Source organism: Eurosta solidaginis, chromosome 3 (genome assembly GCF_040869045.1).
Source record: "Eurosta solidaginis isolate ZX-2024a chromosome 3, ASM4086904v1, whole genome shotgun sequence".
In the NCBI taxonomy this organism is placed as follows: domain Eukaryota; kingdom Metazoa; phylum Arthropoda; class Insecta; order Diptera; family Tephritidae; genus Eurosta; species Eurosta solidaginis.
The window spans coordinates 286,826,717-286,841,847 of record NC_090321.1 but is presented as its reverse complement, the minus strand read 5'-3'; the positions used below and the strand labels follow the sequence as shown (position 1 = coordinate 286,841,847).

The 15,131-nt window shown below is 35.8% G+C and overlaps 1 protein-coding gene across 6 annotated transcripts in view; it reads right to left on the bottom strand.

Moving 5' to 3' along the window:
* Epac (Exchange protein directly activated by cAMP) overlaps positions 1–15,131 on the bottom strand; it is a 219,285-nt gene that overhangs the window by 165,701 nt on the left and 38,453 nt on the right. For 5 of the 6 annotated variants that reach the window (XM_067776973.1, XM_067776967.1, XM_067776968.1 and 2 more), the window contains one exon: positions 12,200–12,342. The exons of the other annotated variant lie outside the window; for it this stretch is intronic. In XM_067776973.1, the coding sequence (XP_067633074.1) occupies positions 12,200–12,239 (40 nt within the window). In that variant the 5' untranslated portion in view covers positions 12,240–12,342. The remainder of the gene's footprint in view (positions 1–12,199; positions 12,343–15,131) is intronic. 6 annotated transcript variants of the gene reach the window in all.

The following is a 15,131-nucleotide window of genomic DNA, read 5'->3' as shown; positions in this document are numbered from 1 at the left end:
GTTTTCACAACTTTAGATTTGTCGAACGGTTTTTTTCATGTTCCAGTAGATCCACAGTCGAGGAAGTACACTGCATTTGTGACAAGTGATGGACAGTATGAATTTTGTGTAGTACAATTTGGTATATCGAATTCTCCAGCTGTATTCTGTAGGTATATTAATGCTGTGTTTCGAACGCTAATTCAGAAAGGCACAGTGATTACATATATGGATGACTTGATAATACCCGCAAAAGATGAAAATGAGGGTATTGAGAAGTTAAAAGAGGTTTTGAAGGTTAGTTACGAACATGGATTAAAAATTAAATGGAAAAAATGTCAATTCTTAAAACGAAAAGTGGAGTTTTTAGGGTATGTAATAGAAAACGGCACAGTGCAAATATCAGAAGAAAAGACGAAAGCTGTTCAGAATTTTCCATTGCCATCAGACAAAAAAGGTATACAGAGATTTTTAGGGCTAACATCTTATTTTCGACGGTTTATAGAAAACTTTGCTATTATTGCTAGACCATTATCAGACTTGTTAAGAAAAGACGTGGCTTTCAAATTAGGAGATAAAGAAGTAGCTAGTGGCTTCTTATATCGTGACGAAGACCATATATGAAAATCAGTCTTTATAAAATGACGAAAGAAAGGTCTATTTTTCTGCAAAATTTTTGCACGATATCAGTTAAAGCCACCATGACGGAAGTTTTATAATACACCAACAATCCTGCTTCAGTTGGAGGTATGCTCTGACGAAATTTCAACTTTTATAAAATGTCAAATGTCTGGCAGTCACGGGCTCTTAGACTATTAGTTTCAAGCAAGGATGAATTGTAACGTTAAGTTTAACGTTAATCAAGAAATCTCAATCGTTTCCGTTGAAACACTTCCGAATGTTATTGTTAAAGCAGTTATTAAAATAAGTTTGATTTTGTTTTTAACGGAAACGAAATGATGTCGCTTATGTTGAAGCGTTAATAATAACGTTACATTTTAAGGCGAACATTCTTTGTTAAGAAGAATCTGATTGGGAATGCCCTGCTCAGCAAGCTCGTCGTCTACAATACAGTTGATCGCAACGTCTCTGCATCCCGGAATCCATGTAAGATATACACGGTTCTGTTGGGCCATAAGACATCGACAACAGTTCAATGTTAGTTCAGAATTGAATAAGTAAGAGCCAAACAGTTTAGTTGCCTTGCTGATATTGTGTTTTCCCATCAAAACTGCAGCTTTTATGACAGCTTACAAATAGCTGCCTGGAAGATATAAAGGTCAGATAGTCGAAAAGAGAGTTGGAGGTCTCGCTTAATTGAGTAAATCACCCGTCAAACTCTTCCGTTTAATTTAGCACTAGCCCGACTCCACCCAATCATCCCTGCTGGAAATGATGCCATGAAATATCTGTTCGCAACTGTTGTGGTCGCAAAGCGATCAGAGCTTTGACGAAGAAAACTATAACTGTTTAGTATGTTGTTCTGTTTTTTCTATTAGTCATACCATACGACTCACTTAAACAAAGGACTGACGCTGCCGCCGCTACGTATCTTTCTACGCCTAAGGGTAAGGTATCAGGAATGATCTGAAGAGCTTCGCTTGACGTTGTTCTTAGAGCACCGCTTTTGCTGATCATACTAGACCTGTGCACTTTTCCCAACAACAGGTTTGACTCCTTGCATAATGCTGGCCACCATAAGACTTCCCCATATAGCAATATGGGTCGACTAACTGTGGTGTAAGTCCATCTGCATATATTGTCTTGGGTTAGTCCCAATTTTTGTCAATGACTCTTTAACGTAATGTACGCTTTCTTTTGTTGCTGAACTGCGTTTTCTTTCCAGTTCAGTTTTTTCACCAGAACTATTCCTAGGAATTTGGCCTTATGGTCCAGGTTAATTCGAACACTATTTAGCTCCAGTAAGTTTGTGGCATTTATCGTACAGATTGAAAAGCCATTATTCACTAAAGAAATTCTTTTGAATGTTGTTTATCCACATGAGAGGTGAAATGAAATGAGGTTAGGATAATCTTAGTTCTACAAATTGGTGAGCCGGGACCTACGAGCTTTATTTCGTCTCCAAACGCATCTGCAAGGACGATAAATTTTTACTGAGAAGCTTTTCATGGAATGGGCTTGTCAAACCTCTGCCGAAGGCACCTTGTTTTTGAAAAATGTTAATATTTCTAAATTAGTTGCCCCGCCACTTTAGTCGGGAGCTATTGGTTAGTTAGGCCAGCATATTACAACTACACGATGGCGCACTATGGGTAAATGGGAAAAAGTTGTCTCAACATCAAATTTCACTGTAACGGTCAAGGTTAAAATTAGCAAACAAAAAAAAGCTTGATGGGCCAACTCTTTGCTGATATGAAAAGATTCGAATGTTGATAAAAATAATAATAACTTTATATGAGCAACTTTTAACTCGTTACAAAAAAACTAAAAATTCTAAGGCATTTTCGCTTATATAAATTGCACCTAAAACGATGGCATACACTTTTCGCAAAAATTATTGTTTGAACACATATTTTTCTTTACATATTCGCGTTCAGCAACTCAAAATCTATAAAAAATGTGATTTGGAATTAAAAAAAAGTTGCTTTTGTTTTTATTTCACAATTAAAAACAGCTAAAAATGGCAAAATTGCGCTTTCCAACACTTTTTTCAAAACTAATTTTTGAAACTTTTAATTGCATTTACCTTTTTTCATTTTGGAAACTAGGTGAACTTTAATACAGTTTTGAAAATTCTTCAGATATAATAGATAATTTGTAACGATATAAAAATTCAACCATTCGTACTTTGAGTAAAAATTTTCGTGATACCTCATTTTTACATATTCAAGTTCAGCATCCCAAAATCCATAAAGGTTTTGATTTCTAAAAAAGGAAACATTTAGTTCTTCTTTTGTAAGAAAAAACCTTAAAAAAATGCAAAATCTATTTTTTAAAAACGTATTTCAATATTTTACTTTGACATTTTTTCCAATATCCGATTTTTCTCACGTCCCAAAAAATTACTTTTTAAGCATTTTATGTTTTATACGTCTAGCCTTAATCGTTGCGGAGAAATTTGATTTTGAGACAACCTTTTCCAGTTTATCCCATAGTGCGGCAGCCGCCAGCTAGAGAAAGATTAAGGGCATTTTTTTTCTGAAATAATGTCACCCTGTTCATTGTTCTCTACTCTCTTGTAAGTTTGTGTGTCCCTTTCACAAAATATATTCCCTTTGAATAAGAAAAGGGGCACCATTGCCTACAAATTCAGTTATTTCAACAAATAGAAATTGAGAGTGCAACATGAGGGTAACATAAAAAACGCCATAAGCTACGTTTTTCATTCAAGTTTATACGTATGTATGTAGATGCTCATAAGATTGTGTTAAAATATGCAAGGCGTAAAATGTTTTCAGATGTCAGAATAACAAGCAGATACAATTTTAATTACTACACCAATGTTCAAGGGTCGCATCTCCCAGCACTGGTTGGGTGAGGACAACAATAGGTGGAATCGGTTGCGGACCTGTAGAGTTTCCAAGAGCATGTGGCCACTATATAACGAAAAACGATCGGTAGCTGTCCTTAAGATGAACAGAAGGGATATATCTATAGTAGTTGCGGTGCTTACGGGGCATTGCACAATTGGGGTACATGCGGCACGGATGGGACTGGAACACAATACCTCCTGTCGCAGCTGCAAGCGTCCGGAGGGGGAGGAAACGGTTGAGCATCTGCTGTGCGAATGCCCAGCACACTGTCGAAGCAGAATAAAGTTTCTTGGAAAGCCCTTTTTCGAAAGCCTCCCAGAACTCAAGGGTGTTCGGACGGGAGAGCTTCTCAAATTCATAAACTCCACGGGATGAACATAGGGGGACGGGCTTTTCCCTGAGGCGCGTGAAAATATTCATTATTCTTACAACACCTTTTCATTGGTTAACTCACGAGTTTGTGGTATCAAAACGGCGCATGAGCGCTAATTGGAGTCAATTGGGACTCGCCACTCCAACCAACCAACCAACCAACACCAATGTTACAAAATGTAATTTACAAACACATTTATCACATATTGGCATCATCGAAAGTTGGAAATCAAATTTATTACTGATACGGAAAAAGGATGTGAATTTGGTGTTGCCAGCTCTTGGACTGTAAAAGTTATAAAAATTGTTTAACGATTGGGTAAAAAATATTCTTACTACCGGTAACTAAATATTTTACGCGCTTTTCATATTCTGAGCTCAAAAATGATATTATGTTAATATTTTTGGGCAAAGAAAACGTAACAAATTGCGAAAATAATTTTTATGAAAATTTCGTTAACATTTTCTCCTAATTCTCCAATCCCTCCTCTTCGTATAAACATGTAAAAGGATCGCAATAAAAAAATATAAATCAAGAACTTTTTATGAATTAAGCGGGGATTGCCCTAACTGCTTTTTAAATGTATGAAAATATTTATTTGAAGCAATTTTTTAATTAAATTTATTTATTAATTTGGGAAAAATTTTAACAACGTGACAACAGGACGGACAAGGCGATTGCTGCTTCTATATACCTTGTAAATCTCTTCAAAGCCTTTTCTCCCGGGAGTGGGATTTGAACCCGTTAACAGATGAAATAGGCATTTTGGTGGTAACTTGAAATATCCGTCGTAAAATGAAATGTTGTCTTTTTTTTGACAAAAACATACATACCCACATTATATATGTTAACATGGCATATGTTAACAATTGCTACAACAATAAATGATTAATAAGCAATAATAAATGCAGGTAAAGCGGATATGCAACTCTTGTTGCACAATATTTCACACAAAAGCTCAAGATGCAATGTCGGCAAAATTAGTTAAATTTATGTAGAGCGGAAGTTCAATACTTTTCCCACAAAATTGCCAGACGCGACGTCAGCAAATTAAAGCTCCAATTCATTTAGACAGGAAGCCCAACACGCGCAAATAAAGTTGGCTAATTCGCGGAATAGCAAAACGCAGCAGCGACGCCAACGGAGTCGGCCAATTAATTAAGTTTAGTTATAAGTTAATAATTTTGGAAAGTTAGTTCTACTAACGTGGGGCCTACGGTTGTTCGCGGGTTGCAAAAAGTAGTGGTTAACATCCTTTAGATTCCGTTCCGAAAAACACTGAAAAAAAACCGTGTAAAATCGCGCGATTAAGAAAGCGTGCAATATTCGAGTGGAATACTTTAAGAAAAGGAAAAACGAAAGAAGCAACGAAAGCAGCAACTGAGGCCAGAGAATAGGAGCAGCGTATATCGGCCCCCCAGTAGACCGACCAAGGACAAAAAGGAGACGCCCAGTCGTCAGCCGGTACGCGAAGGACCTTCCCCAAAAAAATGGAGAAGCTAGCAATGTAAGTTAAGTTTAGAAATAAGTAAGTGAAAGAAATTTGTGAAATAAAATTTTTTAAATATTAAAAGTAAATAAATAGTAGATAACAAAGGAAATCGTTTGAAAAGTGAAGTTGAAAAATAATCTTATTTTGAAGTTAAAGTAGAATGAAAAATTAATTTGAGAAATTTTATTGGAGAAACAAAAAAATTGCAAAGCAAAATAAAATATAAATCTGCGAAAAAAGGATTCGCCATAGAATTAAAATTTTATGAATAGTAACAAGCCTCCATTGAGAGCTAGATTGATAAAAAGTAAAATAAAAAGAGTGATGAATTAACCCTTTGTGAATAATTAGTGACAACGCCGAGAAAATTTTATGATAAAAGTGAATCAATTACCAAAATTTAAATAACTAAATGTATCACTTCTTGTAAAAAACTCAAAGAAAGGTTTTATACTTTAGATTTTCCATTGGTTCGGTTCATTGAATTTTACTATTAATAAAAGAAATTAATTATATCAAATAAATTTAACAGTTGAAATGAATCCAAACAACCTCGTTCGTCACCAATCTTGAACGCACCCCAAGCTCCAGCTGCACCTTCTGGTCAGCAAGCTCCTCGTAACCCCAATGCGTTTTTAATGGAAGAACTTACAAATATTGTCTCAGGACTTGTCACCAATATCCTGAAAACCGAGAGGCGGAACCTAATTCAAGCCGCCCTAAATCCTAACGCGAATTTTTCGAACTTTACGGACATTACAATCGATACAAATTTAACCGGTAATGTTTCCGAACTAGGCAAAATTCCGGATGTCGTAAGACGTCTTCGGGAATTCTCTGGAAACCCAGGAGAATTCACATCTTGGAGGAAAAGTGTGGACAGAATCCTCCAAATATACGAGCCTCAAAGAGGAACTCCCAAATACTATGGGATACTTAATGTCATACGAAATAAAATTGTGGGCAACGCCGATGTCGCCCTGGAGTCGTACAACACTCCATTAGACTGGCAGGCCATATCAAAATGCCTGACACTCCATTACGCGGACAAGCGCGACCTTGGTACCCTCGAGTACCAAATGACTTCACTCGTACAGGGTAACCTTACAATCCAAGAGTTTTACCAACGGGTATACTCTCATTTGTCCTTAATATTAAATAAACTAGGCTGCATGGAAGTCGGCACAGAAGCCATGCACCTACTAACCCGCACTTATAGGGATAAAGCCCTAGACACTTTTGTCCGTGGCCTCAAAGGAGATCTCCCCAGACTCCTAGGAATGAGAGAACCGTCGGACCTCCCTCAGGCACTCCACCTGTGCCTTAAACTAGAAAATCAGAATTTCAGGTCACATTATGCTCTAAGCAATAATGGCCAAGGTAGAAAGCCGCAGGAATTTCGACCACCTTTGCCTCCTAGAAGGCTAAATAATGAATTCTATCCAGAATTGGCATACATGCCCCAACCCAGATTGTACGCAACCAACCCATACCAACCACCACAGGTAAGTGGTCAAGGCCAACGTCCACAACCAGCTAATCATTATCGTCAGCAACCAAACTATCCACCACCGAGGCCCTTTCAGAAGCCTCAGCCACGTCCAGAACCCATGGATATAGACCAGTCGCTAAGAACGCGCAACATAAATTATTTGAATAGGCCGCGTCCTAGTGACCCAACTAACAAGAGACCTCCTACCGGAAACCGTCCAGCACCAGTTCCCCCAAACAAAATCCAAAGGAACTACCATATAGATGCCGACCAACCTGAGGAATATTCCCCTACCATGACAAATGACGATCAGACAAATGCAGATTATTACAACGACGAAACTTATACCACTCCTGACAACTGCGAGGAACAACACAAAGACAATTACCTAGACACAACAGACCTACATTTTTTAGGATGAACCACTCTTCGCTGCCTTACTTCCAGTGCAAACTGAAGAGTGGAGAAACTGTACAATTTTTAATAGATACAGGATCTACAAAAAACTATATACAGCCCTCCATTGTTCCCAATCCAATCAGAAACGACAAAATTTTTTTTGCAAAATCAATAGCGGGAGACATCGAAATCAAAGAACACACCTATCTCAATCTTTTTAACGCTTTTTAAGTTTTACCTTCTCCCCACATTAAAATCCTTCCATGGTATCCTTGGAAACGACAGCCTCAAGGAACTCGCAGCTGTGATCCACGTCAAGGATGACTTTATGGAAATAAAAGGAAACACAAGAATTAGGATAAAACATTTAGCTTCGGGATCAATTAACAAAATTGACCTTAAGGAAGACAACATGTCACCAAGTCAGAAAAGTAAAATCAATAATCTAGTAGAAAACTTTTCTAGTCTCTTCGCGGAACCCAACGATAACTTACATACACCACTAAAGTCGTAGGCGAAATCAGAACCAATAAAGATACTCCTGTTTATACACGATACTATCCCTACCCCATGTCGCTTAAAAGCGAAGTTGAATCCCAAATAAACAAAATGCTAGACGGTGGCATTATTCGACCATCAAGGTCACCTTACAACTCACCCGTTTGGGTGGTAGCGAAAAAGCCTGACTCCCAAGGCAACAAGCAGTATCGAGTCGTTATCGACTATCGCAAGCTTAACGCGATTACTGTAGCAGACCGCTACCCAATACCTCAGATAAATGAAGTATTGTCTCAGCTCGGGAAAAATAACTTTTTTTCCGTGTTAGACCTAAAAAGCGGATTTCATCAAATCCCGCTCAAGGAATCCGATATTGAGAAAACGGCTTTCTCAATCAATAATGGCAAGTACGAGTTCACGAGATTGCCATTCGGACTCAAAAATGCCTCGTCAATATTCCAGCGAACCCTAGATGACATTCTTCGTCATTACATCGGCAAACTATGCTACGTCTATATCGATGATATAGTCGTCTTCAGCAACTCTGAAGAAGAGCACGCTCTCCACTTACAGCAAATTTTTAAAACTCTAGAAGACTCTAACATGAAGATCCAACTCGATAAATGCCATTTTTTCAAGGACTCTGTAGAGTTCCTAGGATTCATTATTTCCTCAAGAGGAATTACAAAAAACCCCGCAAAGGTTGAAGCAATATCAAGAATACCTTACCCAAAACCCATTAAGCAACTTCGCTCATTCTTAGGCCTTTCCGGCTACTACCGCCGCTTCATTAAAGATTACGCCATGTTGGCTAAACCCCTAACGATACTCTTAAGAGGGGAAGAAGGGCGTATATCTAAAAGCAAATCAGCTAAAATAAATATCGAACTAAATGAAGAAGGAAAAGATGCTTTCGATAAAATAAAAAAATCCCTTATGTCTGACGATGTTATACTCGCATATCCCGACTTCAGCAAAGATTTCCATTTAACAACCGATCCCTCTAATTATGCGATTGGTGCAGTCCTTTCTCAGGATAAAAAACACATCGCATTCATTTCAAGAACACTCAACAAAACAGAAGAAGCCTATGCTACAAACGAGAAAGAGTTTTTAGCTATAATATGGACCCTAAACAATTTCAGGAACTATCTTTACGGCTCAGCAAAAGTAAAAATATTTACAGATCATCAACCCCTTACCCAGGCTCTTAGCAATAAAAACAACAACTCTAAAATGAAACGCTGGAAATCCATTTTAGAGGAATATAATCATGAACTCCACTTCAAACCTGGCACAACTAACGTTGTAGCTGACGCCCTTTCAAGAATGCCACCTGAACCAATTAATTCCTTATCCTCAACTCAACATAGTGACGAGAGTTTATCGGATAATTTAATTCCCCACGTCGAAATCCCAATAAATATTTTCAAAAATCAGCTATTTCTGAAAGTAGCTGAAACTTCAACGTACCAATTTAAAATAATATTTCCCACATACCACAGGCACATTTTAGAGGAACCCGACTATAGCCCAGAAATTTTGATAGACCGCCTTAAAAGATACCTAAACCCCTCCGTAGTAAACTGTATTAAAACCGAAGAACGAATTATTGGAAAAATTCAGGAAATATACCCAATCCACTTTAGCAACTATAAGATCAGGTTTACACAACTGCAAGTCCAGGACGTGACAGACGAACAAGAACAGGAAGAAATCATAATCAAAACCCATAAAAGAGCTCACAGAAATTGTCGAGAAAATAAAATTCAAATCGCATCGACATTTATATGACCGACCGAAACATAGTCCTGACAGCAATAGACAAATTTTCAAAATATGCTCAAACCAAAATACTTAAATCCAGAGCAATAGAACACGTTAAGGAACCTCTCCGTGAAATACTTTTTAAATTTGGCGTACCCGAATATGTCATAATAGATAACGAAACATCCCTGAACTCAGCTTCCATAAGATTTTTAATGGAGGACACTTTAAACATACAAGTTTTCAAAACACCGCCTTATACCAGTTCCGTTAACGGTCAAGTGGAACGATTCCACTCGACCCTCACAGAAATATTGCGTTGCTTAAAAGCAGAACGCACCTTCTCTTCATTCGCCGAACTTCTCGACAACTCTGTCTACGAATATAATTATACAATTCACTCAACAACAAAAAAGAAACCAATAGAGGTGTTTTTCGGGAGAACAGTCTCTACTGACCCAAGCCTATTCGAAAGAGCGAGGGAAGAAAACATCTCCGAGTTAAGAAATAAACAGCTTAGAGATCCTTCTTATCATAATAAAACCCGGCATCCCATAAAGATTTTTCACCCAGGAGAAACCGTGTATGTGAAAATCAATAAACGGTTAGGTACGAAAATTTCCCCCAAGTTTAGAAAAGAAGTAGTAAAGGAAGACAGAAACACAACCATTTTAACAGAAACAGGAAAAGTAGTCCATAAAAGCAATATTAGAAATTAAAAATTTACCCTTTCATTTTCAGACTCCTGTTAATTTACTGTGCCACTGCGACAGTAGACATTTACAGACATTTACGATTAATGACGCACTAGTAAAAATACAGAACGGTGCCTTTAGGCTTATACATATAATTGACCTCAACAAGTACGAACAATTTTTGACAGACATGTACAAATTTATTTCATCGGGCATACCTAAGGATAATATCCTGTATCCCACCTTAATACACGAGCTAACCCAATCCCTCCAGATATTAGACACGATCAAACCAATTGAAAAGAAACACAAGAGATCTATAAACATTTTAGGGACGGCATGGAAATGCATCGCCGGAAGCCCAGATCATGAAGATCTTGAAGTAATAACAAATAATCTTAACGAAATTAACAATAATAATAATAAACAAGTAATTATAAATGAACTTTTCAATGAAAAAATTAATAATATTACAAATATAGTAAATAATCTCTTTAATAACATAAGGAAAGATGTTTATGTAGAAAACGAAACAATAACCAACTTACAAAATAGAATAAGATTAATTAAGCAAGAATTGACGAATATTAAATACGCCATACAGTGGGAGAAAAAAGACATATTGAATACACTATTGTTAAATGTTGAGAAAATAACGTTTAAAAATGCGGAAGAGGCACTAGAGATTTCCAATATAAATGTTATTAGTCAAAATATGACGATTTTTTACTTGGTAAAAATACCACTAGTTATTAAAGAAAAATTTCAAAAAATTATTTTAAGACCTGTTGTAAAAGCAGACAACACTATAATTGATATAGAATTTGAAAAAATATTAAGAGGAAAAAAAGAAAAAGAAATTTACGGAATAAAAAAACTGCGATAGCTATAAGAAAATAGAAATCTGTAGACAGAATCATTTAGTTGACATAAGTAATCAAACTTGTATGCCTAGGATAATAAGTACTCTTAATTCAACTTGCACTAAAAGCAACGGCCACCACATTCCTATTACTCCTTAATGGCTTTAAAAGACAGATATTCACAGATGGCGAGCTTAAGAATATATCAGGAACACAACTTATCAACTTTCATAATTCAACGCTGAAAATTAATAGTCAAACGTACATTAACTATGACATAGTATCATTTCCCGCTATCCCAGCAGTCCTGCAACCTGCACCAATCGAAAAGAATCGAATTGAGTTACTCTCCCTCAAGGCTCTAAAAGAGTTAACCATAGAGAATATACGCAGAATAAATCTTCTTAAAGTAGCAACGGTATCCAACAGCTCACTTTCAATTGGAGCAGATGTGACTACGTTAATCATCATAATAATTTTTTGCAAATTCTGGAAGAAGTCAAAAAACAGGATAATAATTTTATCAAATCTTGACATTAACCAGATACCTGCACCAAGCATCACTCTAGGTGAGATTAAAGATATTTCAAACGAGCAGCCCACATACATAAATTTTAATAACTTACCTTATTTTTGACAACGCTCGGGACGAACGTTTTTAAGAGGGGAAGTGTTAACATGGCATATGTTAACAATTGCTACAACAATAAATGATTAATAAGCAATAATAAATGCAGGTAAAGCGGATATGCAACTCTTGTTGCACAATATTTCCCACTAAAGCTCAAGATGCAATGTCAGCAAAATTAGTTAAATTTATGTAGAGCGGAAGTTCAATACTTTTCCCACAAAATTGCCAGACGCGACGTCAGCAAATTAAAGCTCCAATTCATTTAGACAGGAAGCCCAACACGCGCAACTAAAGTTGGCTAATTCGCGGAATAGCAAAACGCAGCAGCGACGCCAACGGAGTCGGCCAATTAATTAAGTTTAGTTATAAGTTAATAATTTTGGAAAGTTAGTTCTACTTTTGATGTGACTCAATAAAGGTCGTAAAGACCCTAAAAATATATTTTTTTGGAATTCTTAATAAAAGAATCCTTAACTTATACATACATTAATTAGCGGTTGCCTTTTTCAAACTTACGTGTCACTCCTTTCTCTAAGTCTTCATAAAAGCCGCACATGGCCAATTGTTGCAATGCCGAACCAGGCAAACGACACAATGGCTCCACGCGTCGCAGACGACAGGATATCAATTCCGCATCGCGTAAATTACGATCGCAGGGACTGAAAAAGAAATATTGGATTCAGTTACTAATATTCACGCATTATTCAAAGGACTTAAACAAACTTGGATAGATTAAAAATTAAAATACGATTTTTTTTTGGAAGAATGTCACGTAGAAATGAAATTTAACATCGTTGTAAGAAATAAAATTAATGGAATTATGCACAATTTATTTCGACTCTGAGACGACATGGCAAAGTATTTGTCCTGCAGGAAATGTACAAACAAACGGAATCTAGAGTTTTACAAGCTGGTAGAAGCCTAGCCGAGGTGGAGTCGGTGATCTTGTGGAGCTCTCTTTCCCCCTGAGAGTATAAGTAGCAAGTAGTGTTGGTAGGCTGCAAGATGCGTAGCAAACGCAGCAGTACCCAGTATCAGTCTCGGGTATCGGAGATATGCTCAACTTCTCACCACAGTAGGAGCATGAGGGAAAGCTCTGTTGTATGGGTGACAATTTTTTAACGAAATCATAGCCGTTAGCTTGTTTTTTTTTTTGTTTTAAGAGCTAGTTTTTCCCTATGGGTCAGCATATGATGACTCATACATAAACTTACACAACTAATCATAAAAGTTATAAAGTTATATTATACTCAACGGGTTGAAAAGCTGTCGCCTTCTTATCTTGTGTTGACCTTTAGGAACTTTGTTGTAAATAAAATTTATCACATATGTACATACATACATGTCAACTTAAATGTTAAATGTTAAATCACAAGGAAATGGGGTAAAAGAGTGAGCAAACATAAGCTCCAAGGTTGCAGTTAAATCAAATTTAATAACAAAACTTTTAAGACAATTCAGAGCATAAAAGAAATTCCAAAGCTTTTAGCATTTGAACGCAAAGTTACAAAAAAACGAGTTCAGTTGAAGAAAAAATTGAAATGTTTTATAATTGAAATAGCCGGGCGATGACCAATGTAACGTAATTTTATTTAAATTAAATTGCAAATAAATATCAATACAAAACAAAAGCAATATGTAAGTAAATGTGTTGCACTTGAAAGAATTAACCAAACACGTCATATTTATGCTGGCAACCAAAATAATAAAATAATTTAAAAAATTTTTAAGTTAGCATTAGCATTAAGCATACTTACGTTAAGTAATAATAATACTAAAATCATACTCCTCATTAATCTAGGGTGTTGATCAGACAAATAAATAAAAGCGTGGGTCGCGTCAAATTTCTAGTGATAGTCAACCACTCATATCTTTACAAATGATATTTTCATATACATACATATGTATAAGTAAAACCAACGGAACCTTAATCAAATTGTGCTACGCCTCACACTGTAACAGTTCTTGGTCACTGAAAGCCACTGAGTGTGTGAGTATAAACATTGGTAAGGGAATGTATGTATGTATGTATATGATGTGAAAATTCATAATAAAATGCAATTTTTAATGTTGTGTTGGCTTTTATTGATCTGTGATAAATTAGATAAATTTTGTCAAGTTGAATAGCTTGAAATGTTAAAACTGTCGAAAACTGAAAGTGCCACATCGAAGATGAGCAACGAGTTCAATTTCCACACAATAATTATCACAAACTTAGAGCCAGCCTATCGTTTGTTCAGGAGCTGTGTGCTTTGCAACTTTTTCATTTGACTGGGTCGAAAAAAGTTGCAACGGACACCCCTAAATTTGAATTGATGATCGCGATATTTTTTTTTATTATTTTTTTCTCATAAACAATACAAAACAGTCGATATAGTTTTTAATAGAAATTTCGTTATTTGAAATTAAAATCTCATATGTCATTAGTTTTGTTTTTAGTAGCTCTATATTTTCATGTAATGTCCTGTTAAGCTAATACGTCGTTTTCAAGTTTTATCTCTTATACAAGTTGTATGCAGAGCTGAAAAGGACTTGGGGAGAAATTAAAAAGCTTCTCAAAACTTGATGTCAATTCGGCAAATTACAACAAAAATCCAATTTCGACTTTACTTGCAAATATCAAATAAAAAAAAAAATATATATATTCGTAACCCTCTCAACAAAATGTTCAAACCTTTTGCAACTTTATTATTTCGTATGGGAAGCAACCCGTTCTAATGCTCATACGCATCTATTTTTTTTTAATTCATAAATTTATGTTAACGAACTTGAGGGGTGATGTAATTTGTAATGTTTTTCATGCCCTGCAGGTGCGGTTTATGACTCCTGGGGCTCCTAACAGCTGTTACAAATTATTCAATAAGTACATTAATATTTTATGAGTTCACTTAATTTCTGAAACGAATAGCATGTTTCACAGTATGAATAGAGAGCTTTCACAATAGAACCACAATGAAAGCAGAAAATGTGAAAAGCAAATCGTTTACTTTATTTATATCTATATTATTATATGCCTTAGTTAGATATGCCAATATTTTTATATGTATACATTAAGGTGGATCCACTTTTTTATAAAAACATTTTTCAATTAATAGATTGTGCTTCTTTTTTAGAATGTATAACTAAAAAAATATACCAAGTTTTTTTTTGTATATGATTTTTCAATAATTATACTCGTGGTTGGGTAGCATCATTAAGTTTTTTTGCCATTTTTTTTTTAATTGAACTTAAGTTTTGTGGATTTGAGATTTTAGGCAATTCGCTTTTTTTGCGGGTAAATACCAATACTAAAATATATTTTTTTACATACCATTCTGCCGTCCATATCAAAAAGGCAGTAGAGTGTAAAAAGCCAAATTGGACCAAATTGAATTTTTAAATTGAGTAATTGCATTTCTTTATACTCAGCGTGCTTTGCACACAGTTGGTTGTACAGGTATAAAGGAAT